General features: G+C 38.2%; 1 protein-coding gene across 2 annotated transcripts in view; it reads right to left on the reverse strand.

Moving 5' to 3' along the window:
* Positions 1-18,460, reverse strand: part of stxbp5l (syntaxin binding protein 5L) — a 119,087-nt gene that overhangs the window by 94,609 nt on the left and 6,018 nt on the right. For both annotated transcript variants that reach the window (XM_026295727.1, XM_026295726.1), the window contains exon 2: positions 8,518-8,615. In XM_026295727.1, the coding sequence (XP_026151512.1) occupies positions 8,518-8,615 (98 nt within the window). The remainder of the gene's footprint in view (positions 1-8,517; positions 8,616-18,460) is intronic.

Raw genomic sequence — 18,460 nt, forward strand, 5'->3', positions numbered from 1 at the left:
CACTATGCATTGCGTGCTTTCATAAAAACCCACATCTTTAATTCAGTATTGGAGCCTTTATTTCACTCTCACTCTGCACCATGTTCTTTCTACCCACATAAAGACCCACCTGTATGGTGGGATATTGACGTCTCACATACTATATAAGCATCGATATGTGCACAGATGCAGTCACACTGACACCAACAAAGCTCTTTTTAAACTTCCTTTCAAGAGTACAATCAATAAGATATTGAGGATGCTACTGAAGTGGCTGGCCTTAGTGTGATAGTTCTCTAGGAAACATCAGTAGACTTTCTTTGTTTGTCTGTAAATCTTTGTGTACCACCCTCATGAGCCAGAGGGCTGGTGAGTAACTCAGCTCACCAACACTGTTACTTACACAGAAAAAAAGAAAACAATATATATTTTCAAAACAAGTTCTCATACCAATATGTCAAAATGGGCTGCCGAGTCAGTGTAGTGCATAAGAACTCAAGTTATGAGTCATCGGACCAGGCGGCTAAAAGTTGTTAAAATGAACTTTTGTTGCTGTTTCACCTAAAAGATAAAATATTACTTTTTAATGCCAGTGATTTTCCAACAGATATTCATGTACCATTGTGCCATTCCCACTCATTTTCTGACTTTTCACTGTCACTAATCACACAGTGCAGCAAGCACAGAAGCTTCCACTGACCTTTTTGCAATAAAGGTTAGCAAGCAGTCATAAGACATCAGATTAAATCAAAGGTCCGCCTGCCTGCTCTTACCTGGATGATGACCTTCAGAAAACAACAAATTTACATTTTTGGAGAATAACTATCTTAGATCCTTTAAAATACATACACATACATACATGTACAAACCTGTTTTAAAACTTATATCTGGATTTGCATTGCAAATGATCAGGGTCAGGTCAGGCTTATGAAACAGGGCTGCAGCAATGTTTGTGGAACTGTACAGCAAAAGATCTTCCATCTTGAAACAAATCTGTCCAATACTGTCCCCCTGTAAACCCAGGCAAACATGCTCATCGACAAAAACGGCCTGTTAATACATCTGTGTGTCAGATTTGGGTTTTCTTTGCAGTAGTTTACATCTTGTTGACTATAGCACAGTGAAACTAAATATCTCCCAAAAATAATTATATCTCACCAGTGTGACTTCAACACAAAATACAGGTTATGTCAGGGGTATTCTACAATTTCTATGAACATTTTTTAATATCAAAATAAATTCAATTTAAAAAAAAATGAAAAATGTCTTCCCACTGGGTTTTGAAAAACAATCTACTGAATTGCCGTGTCCACAAAGGTCAGGGGGTCACCCCAAGGGCTTTTAGACAGACAATTGAGTAGAAACACTGCAGTGTCAGGAGATGCATGGCACACTGCATGATATTGGCTCTGCCTTACAGAATGCAACAACAAGTATTTCAAATCAGCTTTGCTTTAAGAACAAAATTGAAAATGTCTATATTAGGTTTAATAACTTATTTTCTGGTATGGGAAAAAGTATTAGGTAGTCTAGTTGAAGTGAAAATATCTCTTGTCTTGTCCATATTTCGCAATATATTATTTAGTAGTAAGTGGATGGTGAACGAATACCAGTGGCATTTCCTACACTATTCTCAGTGCGGCTATTCATAGTCAGCTGACCTTTCATTCCTCGAGTACCTCGCCATCCATAGCAAAGTCAATGAAGGACCTAAGAGCAAAGACAACAAGGATCTCATCCCAGTGAGTAAAAATGAAATGATTGCAGTTAAGCTCTAATGAAACACATGTAGTTCAACACATGGAAAAGTTAAGAATCCACTGTAATCCCTCCCACAGGTTATTCGAAGCGATCATGAGTAGCATTTTGACACTCATGAAATATTGGTATAGTAAAATTTAACGACCATTACAGAAAAAAATCTAACACTTCTGCAACGAATTTTACACCATTTGCCACTAGCTCAAATTTTCTCCTAAGGGACTGTGTTGAAGCAAAAAACAGCAACAGGGATGTGTGACTAATCATATCGAGAGACAAAAAGACAAAACGAAACCACTGCCAGCTTGTGGAGCCTGTCCTTTTCCAAATATATTTTAAGACAGCATTATACTAAAACAAAGTAATGAAACTTAGTATCAAAATTTCTACCTGGGTCCCTTTACAAAATCAATGAAAAACAAAATCTTAATGATTTTGTGTAGTTTAGCAGTTAAAGAACAATTTACTCCATGTGAAAATAATCATTAGTTTTAATTACTTTATAAAACAGTGATTTCATTTAGATATTTCCTTTAATGCTGGGGTAAACCTCGGGGTAAGGTCATTCATTTTATTCCTGTGCCCCCAACATAAGTGAAGCAAGGTTAGAGTGCCGCGTGTGGTTATGAATAAACTAATACTGCTGCTCCATCTCTTTTCTCTTTTCTGCTCACCTTTGGAACCAGTAAAAAACAAACAAACAAAAAAAAAAACAAAAATATATAGGGCTACAAATCTTATTACATGCAATTTAATCCAGACCAAGTGACTCACTGGGCAGGGCTCTGCTTGTCTCACTGTATACATGTGCTCATGTCCATGGCAATGACTAAGTCGATAATGAGCTCAGGTTTGGAGATTATGTGTGAACAGTGGTGATAGAAATAATGTAAATAGAGCATGCTGCGTGCAAATGCAGCCAACGCTGTTAATCTGGGCAGCATTTTATCAAGGCACTGGCCACCTTCTGCAGCAGCTCAAGCTTATGACAGCAAAAACAGTCAGTATGTTTGCAGACCTGCTAACACCGTCAGCAAAGCCAATGACACTGACACAGTGTGACAACGATGAATGCTTAATTAATGACTATCTGATGTTCCTATTTGTCTAACTGGAACAGTAAAGCTGTCCTGTCGCACACACAGAGACTGTGTGATTAATAATGCACTGTAATGCAGAGGTACCTCCTCCTATTGCCTGCTCACGCTCCATTGGCTAAATCAGGTTTACTAATTGCTTGCTGCTGCTCACTGAACAACATGTGGCTGCTGATGAGAGAATGCCTCCTTAAAAGTAAAGCTGCAGTTACATTTCATTACCACAGAAGTGTTGTCAACACTGGCGAACTTATCTGGATTACTCAGCACTGTCAATAAATATCTGGCAGACAAACATCTTGGCAGTGCCTTGAGTTGACACAGGACGAGGTGCAAGATCAGCTTTAGTCGAGTCTGTTGATTTACTAGTGTTGATATCACGTCCAGAGACATTACAAATCAGGCTCAAGGATATTTAAAGCACAGTATCATGTGCCAGTGTTTCTACATTCAGTAGCCAGTACCTAGCTAAAACGAATGCAATACAGTCCTGCAATAAATGCTAACTTAAGATCTGTTTCATGGTCATTTTAATACAATGTTATAAACTGCCATCTGGGTATACACTGAGACATCTTTGGTTGTGTGTCATAACTTGTCTTATAGAAAAATAAACTCAGAAAAAAAAGGTCAGATATTTTTATTCAATCATATCTAGTGATGCATGATGTGGTTTAAAGCAATATTCATGTGATTAGCTTTACTTTTGTTTATCCTATGTCACTATATGATAATAATCAAATGAGTGAAATTAGCTGTGCTCTGTTGTTACATATTGCACAAATCAGAATTTTTAATATAATGATAATACTTTTATTTATAAGGAGCTTTAAGAACAGCTGACACAAAGTGCCGTACACCAAAACAAACAATACATAAAAAAACAAATATACATAAAACAAGAATAAATAAAAATTATAAAAATAGGTTATAAGTTTTATAAAAATAAAAACAGTAAACAGTCCATAATCAATCCATGACACCGGTCCAAAGGCCTGAATATACAAATAAGTTTTACGTTATACTTTGAACGTGGGTAATGTAGGGGCTTGTCTTATGTGCAAAGGCAAATTGTTCCACAGCCTCAGGGCAGCAATAGAGGAAGCTCTATCTCCACGGAGCTTCCTCCTTGTTTTTGACACGTTAAGAAGCAGGAGGTCGGCTGATCTAAGAGGGCAGCTAGGAGTATAAGGGTGAAGGACCCTAAAAGACACTGGCAGCCAATGAAGTGCAGCCAGGATTGGTGTGATGTGATCGTTTTTTTGCGTTCCAGTTAAAAAACGAGCTGCCGCATTTTGGACCAGCTGGAGACGTGAAAGGGATGCCTGACTAACCCCAACATACAAAGCATTACAATAGTCAAGGCGTGATGTAACAAAGGCATGGATTACTAACTCAAAGTGCTGCCTAGACACTAGAGGTCGTAGTTTTGCCAAACGCCTTAAATGAAAATAAAGCTAGATTTTACCACAGCACCAATTTGCTTATCAAATTTAAGATCTGCATCCATTTTTCCATTACTTCTGTCAGTAAAGTGAAGAAAGTTCAACGCCATCCAGGTTTTAATGTCGTCAAGACATATGAAATATCATATAATATGAAATAATAAACAACATACTGATTACGAGCCCACTGAAAGTGGATAAACACTAATAATGGTTTTTTTTATTGTCCTAGTAACACATCAAAAGAATCTGGCAATGTTTTACAGTATCGCTGTTTATAGTGATAAACTAGCCCTCTATATCAATAGGAACCCTCTTTCTCTCCTCTTCTTCCCTCCCATCATTGTTTTATATTTCTTTCTCCATGTCTCACCTCATTCTCTCCCTCTTGTTCTCCGTTCTGATTGACTGTTATGAGAAGTGACTGTCTCTCAGACTCCAGGCAATTCTATTACCTGAACCCTTTATTGAAACTACATCCACTCTCACAGCGCCGACACACAAGCCAACAACCATACGAGACAAATACATGTGCACACACGTATGTATGTGGGCACAGAGACACAGACAATATTGACGCAGCTAGATGGAACACGTGGATGAACAATCAGCAAGCAGACACACAAGTTTAGGTACAGAAATAGAGAAAGAGGCATGAGTGTGTGCACACACACACTCACACATACATGCGTTCTCTGTTTGTATTTGCTCTAAATAAACCAAATCTCAGCATATCTTGGTAATCTTGCCACAGGCACAGGTAGGAGTGTCCTAGGAGCCCACTGCAGAGATTGTCATTGCCAACCCACTGCGCCAACCCTGATGACATCGTCACTATGCACCATTCACAGGAGCAGGACCAGATCTTTTGTGACTGCCACAACTGTTCATGGAAAACAGGTGACATGTAGACACTCTATAGGCATTAATATTGCCCACAGCAAAATACTATAAAACAGAATATGTCAACAGTGCATACAGCTCGTGGACCTCTAGTGTTTTCTGATGACTATGGGGATGGTAACCCACTTATTTCCAACCACTTTAAAATCCTAATCGGACATGGGACTCATGGGAAGCATTTTGACATTGAGAAATGCAAAACTGACAATGCATTAAACAGAACACTGCTGTAAATCACCACATAGGGTTATGTGATTGCTTTCTAATTTGTACTAGGTAAGAATATGTAGGCAGCTGGGGCTACAGAGGATGATAGAGCACATTAGTCAGATGGGAATATCAACAGATTATTGGGGTCGCTGCTGTTTCAACCACAGGGAACATTATGTTTTGATTCCTAATGTATTTGTTTTTCTAACTAAGAGGCCTGATGAGTAAGCTAAGACTAGCTTATACACGGATACAAATAGCCTATGATGTCATATGGCTTGTTGTGGCTATTTTTAAAGATTAATTGCTATGTTCCTGGGGTGCTCAGAGCCATTAGTGTGCAAATTAAAATGACTAAGAACCAATCTATTCTACATATAAAATCATTGTAAACATAACAGGGAATATAGGGTACAAATATGTATTCATTTGGCCAGTGCCTATATACTACAATATATGGACATTCAGCAATAAATGAAATGAATAAAAGTACTGTGAAGCCATAAATGTATGTGTTACAATTTCTGGATTTGAGTCCCATGTATAGTTTTTAGTTCACAGCACTTTTATTCATTTCATTATCATATAGCAGGTGCTTTCTGCCCACACGAGTGTCTTATCACACCACCCTGTCTACCCTCTACAGTAAACCCTGCAGCCTCCCTCCTGCTTACTCTTTCGTGCTTCCATTGTCTCTTTTCCCTTTTTGAAATGCTGTGGTTCTCTACCCACTTCCCTCCATTACTAACTTTTCTACCCCAACAACTCCTCAATACGATTCTCAACAGGGCTTTGCCCCAGCTCCATTCCCAGATGAACCAGTATAAATAAGCATGCCTAGCCAATAGTTAGAACAACACTTGATTGATTTGGTTATTTGTTATCTGGTGTTTCACTGATGATTTGCCTGCCAGAGTGTCAGTTGTGCAGCAGAAAATGCTGCAGAATTAAAGTAAACACAGTTTTATGTTCAAGTTTTACAGACTTTAGCTATATGCCTTGGAGTATAAATTGACTGGCTAATTCTATAATGAACAAAGAGCAACACATAATACTCCTGATGTTCGCTCAGAAAGTTATAGACATGGTTGGGATGAGCATATTGCATATGAGAGTAGTTTAATCTAGCTTACTTCTCAAGATAAATCACTGCAGTAAGAAATGTTTATGGACTGATCACCAACCTTTGCAAAATAAGACCTCAACTGGAAACAGAACAGTGTGCAGGTCATTTTGTACATATCTTTCAAGGAAAAAATAACCTTTCAGCTACATGTGCATAAAGGAACAAGATGTTTTCTGACAAAGCGACCAGACTGAAAACTCAGATGTACTGTATTGATCATTCTTCTGCCTTTTCCAATGGACACATACACTTAAGCACTGAGGAGACGCATGCCTGCACACCACACACTGGAAAACGGCACCTCCCACAGAGAGCCCACATAACCGCAGTCCCACACGGTCGATCAATAATGTCATCTGAATGTTTAACTTTAAGACCTGGACAATCAAAACAGATTTATTTACAAGAACAAAACATATTTTTCAGCCGTGATGTGTTGCTATACAGTCAAAAGCAGCAGCTAAGGTACTAGGTCAGTGACAAAAACAAACAGAAGAGAAAGAGATGGGGTGCTATCTTTACATGCTTGTTTTTACATGCTCCACCACCCAGGAGAGGCTGGGTGAGAAAAATTCAAATCTGGGGAAATCATGAAATATCCAAGGCAGATTGTGTGTGTGCAGCACTAACCACAGTGCTGATGCAGAATAAAAGCAAAAGGCAAAACATGTTATTGTATCACTTATAAAGCAGAAATGGAGCATGAGAAATTCCTGAAATGGTTACCACTATATGCAATAGTACTACAGCTGCATAGGAGGGAACACTGAGAGGAGAAACAAATTAGAAACAGAGGCTAAAACGAAGAGATAAATGGCAGAAGATGACAGGTGGATGTTCAAAGTCCCGGGAAGTAATGGAAGATCATTCACACAGGCTGTGAAGGACATAAGGAGAGTGACTTGAATGAATAAAAGCAAAAATAAGGGGAAAGAAAGCCCTCTAGACAGAAGGCAATGGAGGGAGAGGCAGAATGAGAAACAGAAAAATAGAGAGTATTTGTGTATGTCAGAGCATGCAATGGGGGAGAGGGTGAGAAAGAGAGTCATGGACAGGCCACATGGGAGCAGTGGAAGGTGTGTGCAGCATGTCAATACAAATGATAAGTCATTCAAGGGCTTCCTTCCAGCTGAAATCTCAGCCTTGCTTTGTGGTCAAGTATTCAAAAAAGGATAGCTTAAGAGACAGGGAGAAGTAATGGATGTCAAATATCTACATTTGATCTTATCATGTAATCAAGACCCATTTTCTACTCAAATATTCTCACTATCATTATACATCACTCTTCATCTTTACCCTTCTCCTCAACATTGAGCTTCCTATTCTCCCCCTTTATGCTCCGTTTGTGTGGGCACAGAAATCACTGTCTGTCCATTTATTACCCCAGCAAGACCGGCAGTGGAGCTGCTGAAGCATAAGTAATACTTTACTGCCTCTGCCCTAGGTTCCCTAATGGGATCCTGGGATGCCTGGCTATTATGAAAGTGTAATCTCCTACCTGGGTTGCATTCACATGTCCTCTCTCATCCCTGTGACCGGGTGACCCAGGGGACAGTGTTGTTGGAGGGACAGTTCTGAGCCTGCGACATGACAACCAAGCAACATGAAATAACTGGGAGAAAAGAGGGATGACAATTAGGGGAGGAGGAGGGGTGGAGGAAGCAAGATCCCTGCCTGGAGACAGTGAAGCACACCCACATGTTTGTGTAGGATCGACTAATAAAAACACTATACAGAATAGATACTACTATAAACTATAGTGTCAAATAATAGCTTTAACATTGTCAAAAACATTAATGTTGAAGACAACTTTAGCAATAACTTAATGTTGACTTCAACAGGCTGTCCCAATGTTCTCTTTTTTATTAATGTATAACAATGAAAAGTGGCAAAGGCCAGGTAATGTACTGTATTTATAGTAAGCACTCCAGGTAAAATTTTCAAGTGTGTCTCCAGACCAGAGAAAAGAGGGAGTGAGAAGATGAGTAAAGGATACATCCGTATGCCGCCTGATCTTGATCCGATGGCCAGGATCTTCTGCACTGGGTCAAAGGCCAAAGCAGTGGGCTGGTAAGGGAAACCATGACGCACCGTCTGCAAGGAAAAAACAAGAAATTCAACCAGAAAGCATTTCAGAAATATTGCTAAGCTAATTAAATGATTTTTATCATTTAATGATTTCACCTGGCCCTTTGACATTCTACAGTGTGGTGAATCCAGCTGGAGCTTTAGTTTGTAAAACATGGCCTTTAATTCCAGTAAAACCAAACAAAAAAGATGCAATATTTTTTTCATCAAATAATTTTCCCTGAAATATTACTGCCTACTTTTTGAGTGGTGAATGATAAGTAATAATCTCAAGGACACTGCATTGTACTGCATTTTTGTTTATTAAGCCACCAAAAACAAAAGCTTTTGAAATCTGCCATGTCAGTTTGAAGGAGCAGCTTCTGACACTTCTACTCTCTATTACTTGACAAACTACTACTACATTTTAACATTTATGAATATAGCACACATCAGCAATGCATCACAATTTCATTTAATTCAAAGGTTACTGAAATTCAAAAGACAAAAAGCCTTTACAAGATCTACCTTCATGAGGCTTTTACACTGAAACTGCAGCCTCTGGTCATATTGCGTCTGGACTGAACTGAACGTGAACTCATATCCTAAGGACTGACGAGGCAAAACGATACAGTCTCTTATACTCCCACTCTGAGATGCACTCCAGCTGTCTGCCATTAGTCCTGTTAAATTTCCCAGCAGTGCCTTACTTACAGTAATCTGCTCTGGAGGGATTTAGAGAAATGGACATTACCAGTGTTGAAGGGAAATGTTACCACATGATATTAACGTTTCTCCAGCAAACTAGGAAAAATAATATAATATTATATAATATAATAGTAATAATTATAGTACAATAAATATACATTTTGAAACACTACAACAGTGTTGACCCCATGTTACCCCCAGCCTTAAACATGAATAGAAGTCTGATCAGCCACAGTTGAAAACACCAGAGTGGATGTGTCAGCCTTTCATGAAAATACTGTAGGCAACGTGCTGCTGCAAATAACGGCACACCCCTGTACTCACAAAATCTGACATTAACACTAAAGATACAACATTTCATCTCTAAAATCCTAACAGAACCCATAGGTGAGATGTTTTTTCATTAAACCGATTGTTGCCAGACACCCTCAAATCATCTACAGCACAAACACCTTTGTTTGTGCTGTCTGAACTGTTGTAATGGGTTTTTTGTGCAATCATCAATACCACAGAGATATGAATTTGGATAGATAATATGAGCATTTATGGATGAATGGTTATAAAACAGAGAATAAAATCATTCAGCAGTGATCAGACTCAACAGAGGAAAATGAGAAACACCACACACACACACGCACACATTGAATCACACTACACCAGAAGACAGAGTGCGAATCAGTTTCTGTGTGTCTTGTATGAATAAGCTGTGGGTGTGCATACTTTGCATTCATACATAAACTACAAGAGCTGTGTGTAAGTGTGCATGGACTAAATATTTAACATGTATTACATATGTATGAGGGTAACATGATGGCGCATGTTTTATTTATTTTTATGTTATATTTAGAGTAAGTGTGTGTGTGTGTGTCTGTGTACATGGACTGTTGTAGCATTTCAATTAAGATGGTGACCTTCAGATGCACATACTGTATAAAGTGAAGCAACCTTTTATTTGTTTTTTTCCCTGTAAATTCTGTTTTGCAACATAAGACAATCTGATTCTGTTTGAATAACAGCTGGTTTGGGTCTTGTCACGCCACTACTATCTGTGCATACACTATATGGTTGAGGATGTGATAATTAGGTGACCTGTGGCTGTAGTAATTACGACACAAACAAAGGAGGAAATGAGGTGATGTATTACAAGAGAGCGAGAAAGTCCACAGTAGAAGGAGCCTGGGATGGAAAAATTGGTCAAATAAAATCGGAGAGTGCTGTTAAATTGCAGTGTGTTGTTTTTTTTTTTTTTAATGTTTTGGCCAAAGACATAATCTTTTCCTATATCTAACAAAACAGTTTTAGTGCATATAGCGGTATCTTATTATAAGTAACCATGACAACAAAAAGCTGTGGTATGATAACAAAAATTAACTCCAATAGGTAGGTCGGTAGCCATAAAAATGGTTCGATAAGTGATAATGAGACACTGAATCCACAATTACATTTGTGGTGAATGCAACAAACAAATTTGAAACCTTGGATTGAATTGTGTAATTGAATAGTGTGAATGCTGTAATACATTTTGATCTGGTTTTCTTATATCAGATTCCAGCATGCCACAGTTTGAAGCAGAATAAACATGTTGCACTAGAGGTCCTAGAGGTACTTGAGCTAGTAAGCTATAAATGTTAAAGTAATGTCATAAATGTAAACGTGCTATTTTATAGTGCCCAGATTTTGGAAACTATGCAAAAACTACCACTATAAATACATATTCACATATGTTGACATTTCATAACAGTGAATAAATGGGTAGACATGTAATTCCATCACAATAATACAGATTGTCCTATAACACTGACACATGCACCATGAAGTCCAACATCAGTACCTCAACACACATCCATGGGCAGTTTAGACAGTCACACTATCCATCCATCCATTATCTATACCCGCTTGCTCCTATTTAGGGTCACAAGGATCTGCTGGAGCCTATCCCAGCTCTCTTTGGGTGAAAGGCAGGGGTACACCCTGGACAGGTCACCAGTCCATCACAGGGCACAGTTAAACTATTTCAAAATCATTTAAAATACTTTCAGGTTGTAATTTACTTCTGAGATCAGATGTGCTACAAGAAACAAAATACAGGGTTTTGGTGTGGGACATGAAGTCAGAAGTGACTACTTGATGATGATTTGGAAACAGGTGAGAGAAAGTGTGCAGTATGGGCACTGACTCACGGCTTCACAGTACCGTAGAATCAATTGCCTTCCCCATTACCCTTATTTATTTAAGAGCCGGTGGAGAAGGTCAAGTGTTTATCAGAGTTGTCAGGCAGCAAATGAGACTTTGGAAGTGGAGAGAGCTGCACATGATGGTGGCAATCTGGTTTCAAACTGACACTCAAAAACACACTGATCCAGAAGGGGGATTTTTTTTATTAACCAATGTAAATGCATCAGCAAATGATTCTTACACTACAATAAGTTAGGAGAGTTAGTAGCAGATACTTTTTTATACACAAAATCATAAGGGCTATGTACATACATAGTGAAGAAAACACACACAAGGAGCACCTGGCCAGACACACATTTCTTCCTTCAGGTCTTGGCACCAGGCCCCATTAGGTTTCTTGCCTGACTCTGATACACAGTTGCTGGGATACAGGAGAGCCACTCCCCAGACATAAACAAGAAAGTCAAGAAGTGGAAGAGAAACACATTTACTCTGGTAAATCTTAGAGCCAGTCATACATATTTTAAGGCCAAAGCCATAAAGTTATTTTTCTTCCCCATTTTAGTGTGCATTTGGGTATATGTGTGTATGACTGGATTCACCCATACTTCATGTCATTGCAGAATTACAGTAATGTACACCATCTAAACAAAAGACACCTAAATCAAATTGATTATGTAGCTTTTTGAAAATGTTTACCAACTTAATATATGATCAACGCCCAGTCAAACAAAGACAAAATATTAGCCAGGCAAAATATACACAAAGGAATTACTAAATGTGTATTCATGCTATTAAAGCAGCCAAGACATACATTTAGAAACAGTGTCAGCTGTGCAGCAAATGTTGAGCTGTTCGAACGGACCTGTGTTATACAGTAGGCTGCATTACATCAGCTCCAATCTCCATCCACCTCCTCCCCTTTTCTCTTTCTCTGTTGTGTTGTCTTCCCCACCCCCGAAAGACTAATACCATCTCATGCCACCCACCATCCTCTCTCTCCACACAGCACTGAGCTGCAGAGTTGGTCTAGACCCCTGGTTCTATAAATAGACAACCTGTGTCTACCACAGCCAGTAACTGTGCTCTGAGCAACTCGATCTCCAAGCATGAATCATGTGACATTAAATTCTCCTAATCTATTTTTTATTTTTTATTCTTATTTACTTTGATTTAACGGTACAGTACAGTACAGTACAGTACTAGTGGTATTATTAATTTAACACTAGTGTGGTGCAGCTTATTCAAGATCCTGAAATTTGCTGTCACATTTGCTGTGGCCATATGGTGTAGAGTCAGCACTCTACGCTTGTGCATTGTATTTTGCAAAGTGTGCATGAGTGTACTAATGTGAAAAGTACCATGGTACAGTAAGTGCAAGCTCTGTCAGAAATACCCAGATTTCTTTTCTTTTCTTTTAATCTTGTGTCTCTCCTTATGCTATTTCATTTGCACAGACAAACCTAGTGTACAAAATACGTTTTAGCCATTGATTTAGCCAGGCCTAATCACCGCCTTTGCCAATTCAAGTGCTGAGCATCATTACTAAAGTGCTATATCAACTGAGGCTAAATATTTCAGATCCTGTAGTTAGATTCACAGCCTCTTACAACCACCACAGGAAATATGCTTTTCCTGGTCCTGCTAGCCTTTGTAGATGCCTTAATCCTGAGTGCTGAGGCAGCTAGTTTTCACAGAGCCTAACACATTCTTATCAAAAAAGAATTTTCATTATGTCACACACACTGTGGAGTGAAGTTACACTTCATCACTTTTCTTTAACTAAACATCATCAGCAGTTACAGATACTGGTAAATAGAAGGGCCAGGGCTCTAGAGAAAATACGACTTGTTGAAAGCTGAAGTCCACAAGGCTTTTTGGGGATTATATTGTCAATTATGGCTTTAATGGGTATGGAAAACAACTAGCAATGGTACATAATGAGCTACTAAAAAACTTAAATGAAATCTGTTAAGGTTTATAGCACACAAGACAGTACATTTTAGCACTCCTGGGAAATGCATTTAGCAGGTCAAATGAATGGTGGAGGATACAGTGTTTTCCAGAATCCAGTATGTTACGGTTAATGACAGACCGGTCCTCATTGAGTGAAATGAACTGGAGCTTACAGGATATGGACAAAAAGTGAAAAAGTGTACATTGGTAGCCAATTGTAATATTTGCTGCAGTGCAGAATGATTTGTTATCAACTTGTTAGATCAAGATATCATTTACATTGTCCTGAACTACCGTACCTCTTTACGTGTGACAACAACTGAGTCTGTTCACTATATTTACATGCTTGCATTTCCCATATTTTACCACAGTTTGTCTTTAGGTCTAGAATTAAGCTGAGACAGGTAGTCTGTAACTTGAAGCAAACTTAAATGATTCACTGTTTCGGAACTGCAAAATGCCACATGGTGCTACATGCTGACATCATTGCAGGAGGTCAGGAAATAGTGGGACACTTTAGCCCTGTACTGAGCAGACTATGCAGCCTGGCATTGCTGGTGCCTGGATACGTTTATTTACACAATAAGAATAATGGACAAATGGACAAATGTAAACTGTGATGTGTAGTTTGAAAGAAGGGCAATGACGTGACAAAGAACGCATAGTGAGAACAGTATGTGTGTGAAGAAGTGAGGAACGCAATCAAAAATGGAAATGATGCAAAAGAATGTTCTTTAAATTAATGGACAACTGTATATTTTTTGTTTTAAATAGAAAATTTATCTTGCTTTCATTTGTGATCTCAGTATTATTTAAATACCCTTTGTGCACTATATAAAATGTGTATGATTTTATTTTTTCATCTCCCCTCATCATTAGCTAATAAGTATATTATTATAGTTATTCCTGGTTATGTATGAAGTTTATCTTTAAATGTGTTTATTACCAATTCCAGATATCATTTCTTTAGCGTTGAATATTTTCTAGCTTGGTGACCGCCAAGAGCTTTCTCTCCTATCTACTGTGTGTGTTTGTGTGTGTAGCTGTTGATTAGGGTGGGATGCTGCAAGCAATTGCCTTTACAAGAACAAAGCAAAAGTGAATTGAATTAAAAGTCGTCATATTATAAACTAAGGCTGAATCCAAATGTCCACCCTCATATGTGTACAGTGGCGTGTTTACCATCACACAGCAAGACTGTGCAATATAGAACTACTTCCCTACTACAATAAGATACTACATCATTAAACTTTAAACAAAATGAAAACATAAATACATTAGATATTAGACTCTTATTTATCTACTATACATCATCATATCAATATGGTATATACAGTAGATAATATTCAAAGCTGCACTCCAAGTAGACTCAATGGAAGTCCACAGAAAGTCCACTTGAGGTTTCCTATGGACTGAAGAAATTATGGTTTTGCCTCGAATGTGATTTCCTAATACAGTCTTATTAATAGTCTTCATTTTAAGAGTGTTCATGAGGGTTGCAACAATTAGCCATGGGCAATTAAAGGTGGTAGATACAGTGTTTTAATTGTATTAGAAATCAAATATATATCGATATGACTGGAACTTTGCCTTACCCAGGGCCGGAACCCAGCAAAGAACATGGTGTGCTCACACCATAGTGTACCAGGCTAATGTCTCTTTGCATTGCTCTATGATCACATTAAACATACAGTATCTTTTGTGCCATGTGTTGCCTGTGTGCATACAAATTCTGCCTCTGCATCACCCAGATGTTTCAGTACCTGTCTCCTCAGGCTAAATGTCAGGATGAGAGACAGTAGTGCAGAGAAAAGTAGAATATCCCCTGTCACATTCTTCCATTTCAATTTACAGAGACTTTACAGACTCACTGCACCCATCAAACAAACAGAGATACACGTGGCTTCCCCAGCCAGTGTTTGAAGGAAGATATTTTGAGGTTGCTCTAAAATTCCTTTGATCTAGTCGGGAGCAGCCCGAAATAAAAAAAAGAGGCATATTTGAACGTGGGTAGGAAAGAAGACGTTTAGCGGGAGTGGGAGAGGAGATCAGGGGTTTCTGAATGTGTGAAACGAGTTGGAAACACACAGTGGTTACACAACCCAACACAATCTCATTCATTTCTTATCAGACACACTCTTGCCTTTATTTTCTGAACCAAGGGTTATTGTTATTGCTTATTGTTTAAATGCCCATCAGATCTAGCTCAGCTCCAGGGTGATTTCTTTTTTGTCCTATGAAAGACAATATGCAAATTCAGGAAGCAGCCAAATCCAATATATAGCTATACAATATAAAAACCTTCAAAAACCCAGACTGTTTCAATTGCATTTTTTTTAACAAACTACTCCAGCTCTAGACAGTCAACAACATTGGCAGAAAATAAGTGTCCCCAGAGAAACTGAAACTACAATAAATAAATAAATGAAATACACCCACACTGTTTCATTGACAGGTGGTCAGAACTAACAGGAATGAAAAATTGAAAGAGAAAGCAAAAGCACATTATAACGAATGCAGGGTGTGCTGCAGTGGAAAAAACATAACTATGATCAGCTTTTGAAAACTTGTCTCATTGTTGTCTTCAATGAATAAAGTGATCCAGGGTTTTCACAGTTGGAGTATTTTACCCTACTAAAAGTCAAAAGTTGACTTCCATTCATCACTGAGGGAGAGGTTGATCTAACAAGCACTCCATGCACTTGCTGCCTGACATATGAATGCACACACAAGCACACACACACACACACACACACACACACACACACACACACGCACACACACACACACCCTCACACACACACACACACACACACACACACACACACACACACACACATATGGTGTAGGAGCTTGGAAGTATGAAATGAATGAATGAGCCCGGATAAGCTTTTGCTCTCTGCTGAGTGTCGTGGACCCATTTGTATGAGAGCTGCAGACTGTGTGTGAGTTTGGGGGGGATACACTTGTCTATATGCACAAGTGTTTGCTGTGTCTGTGTGCACTTATGCATTTAAATTACATGAAAGTACTGTGTGATTGTACTGAATGATTGTGTGTGCATAACTATGCAACTACAGCTGAACATATAAGATACCACACAGTTACAGGTGCAGCATGGTTGTATTTATTTGGCAACATTTATCACAACCCCCCTAAAGGGGCAAATAGGATTAATGTTCAGGCTGTGCATGACCTTAACAACCACCAATAGAAATGCACTATTTCTGTTACAGAACTAAAACACAGTCTGCACCTATGTGTGTGCATGGAGGAGGTGATTGTTGTGATTCTATTGTATACTATGGCATCATGCCATATGTGGATGTGCTGTATATGTGGTTTAAATTTTTCTAACCACAGCTATGTTTGTGAATCAGCATCATGCCTCAGACTTGATGGAAGCGGAGAAACCAGTCACATGTCACTACCCATGACAATATAATGTAACATGTCACTCTGCCCCCTCATGATCATGAACCCGAATTCATGATGTGGTTGATTTACAAAACAAAGTTTTTTGCTTTGATATGTTTCTTAAAAAAATCACATTTGTTGTATTAAAACATTTTTTTTTTCATGACAGGAAATGTTGAATTGGCTTTACATATCATCTTTTCAGGCTGAAAGCTAATGTGGTCAGCATGAGTGATTAGCAGTTAGCCTGCACAGTCATGGCACTGTGGGTGAGATGTTCAAACTGAATTCATTTCTTAGCAAAAAAGCATTTTCTTTGTCAGTTAAGAATAAAAGAAAATGAACTCATGGTGTTAACTGTAATATTGGTAATAAGGAGATTAGCAAATATTTTCACTTTAATAGATTTGGTAAATATGCTGATTTTGAAAGACCTATAAGGCTGTTATTAAAAACTATGAGTTTTCTCCTGGTTTTTACTGTTTAAAACTACTGAAAAAAATGTTATAAAGTTACAAATGATGATGGGCTCCACAAAGGAAGGATGCCTGTGTGTGTATCTCATATTGCCCAGTGCAATATCAGACAACATTTATGCAAAATGAGATGAATCACATTTATTTCTTCTCTATAAGAGCTGCTATTTGCTGCCAATCATCAGTGCTGCCTCCACATATAAAAATAACATTTTTTTACTACTATATTGAAATTTGAAACTAAATAATCAAATACATTATTTAAATTGTTAACAACAGATGAATTGTAATGTTAAAGCACTAAATAAATTCCTTCTTGACTATATTGTCCCTGATATATAGAATAAACTGTTGTAAAGCATATTGTAAAAACCTTTTCATCTCTAAGATGTGGTTCTGTTAAAAGAATAAAAACAATACAAATCCAGCTTCAACATACCCCCTTCAGATACTTTTAGAGAGATATCAAGTAGATGAGGTTTGTCAAGTGCTTAAGAGTAGCTCTTAAGAGCAGAGGGATCCACCAACCCTGAGAGGGGCAGGAAAGAAACTGTATGTTGGTTTAAAGCTTTGCACCACTGCAGTTCCAAGTGGATAGTTTTGCATAATTATATTTCTACTCAGCAGTCTTAGTCATGCATTAAAACACTGTGTTTCTATTATTTCTGTTCATATTTTCTCCCACAATGAGGGTGCAGAAAGAGCAACACATTTGTGAAAATGCGCATTACTCAAACAGATATTTCTCTGCAAGTAACCACATGAGAGACAGAAGTTATAGGATAGAGGAACAGCAGCAGATGGTAACAAATGTTTTCCACAGTTTACTCCTGAAGACAATTGGCTGTACATCTCTTTCATTTTTAAGTGTGCCGTTGGTCAACTTTGGATTTAAAAAGACTGACTGCCAAGCCATCCCGTCTCTCCAGATTTGAACACTGATGTAACACTGGAATAATAACATTAAAAAAAGAATCTGTTGTATTAAAACAATCCATGTCACAAAAAAGAGAAATTACAGCAGTAGCGGATCAAGAACATGGAACCATGACAGTGATGTAATGGAAAATGTAGTCAAATAAAGAGCTGTCTGAAAGGCTCATCCAATCACATTTGCACAATGGTGTGAAGCAAGTATTC

The sequence above is a fragment of the Mastacembelus armatus genome, chromosome 21 (genome assembly GCF_900324485.2).
Source record: "Mastacembelus armatus chromosome 21, fMasArm1.2, whole genome shotgun sequence".
NCBI lineage: Eukaryota > Metazoa > Chordata > Actinopteri > Synbranchiformes > Mastacembelidae > Mastacembelus > Mastacembelus armatus.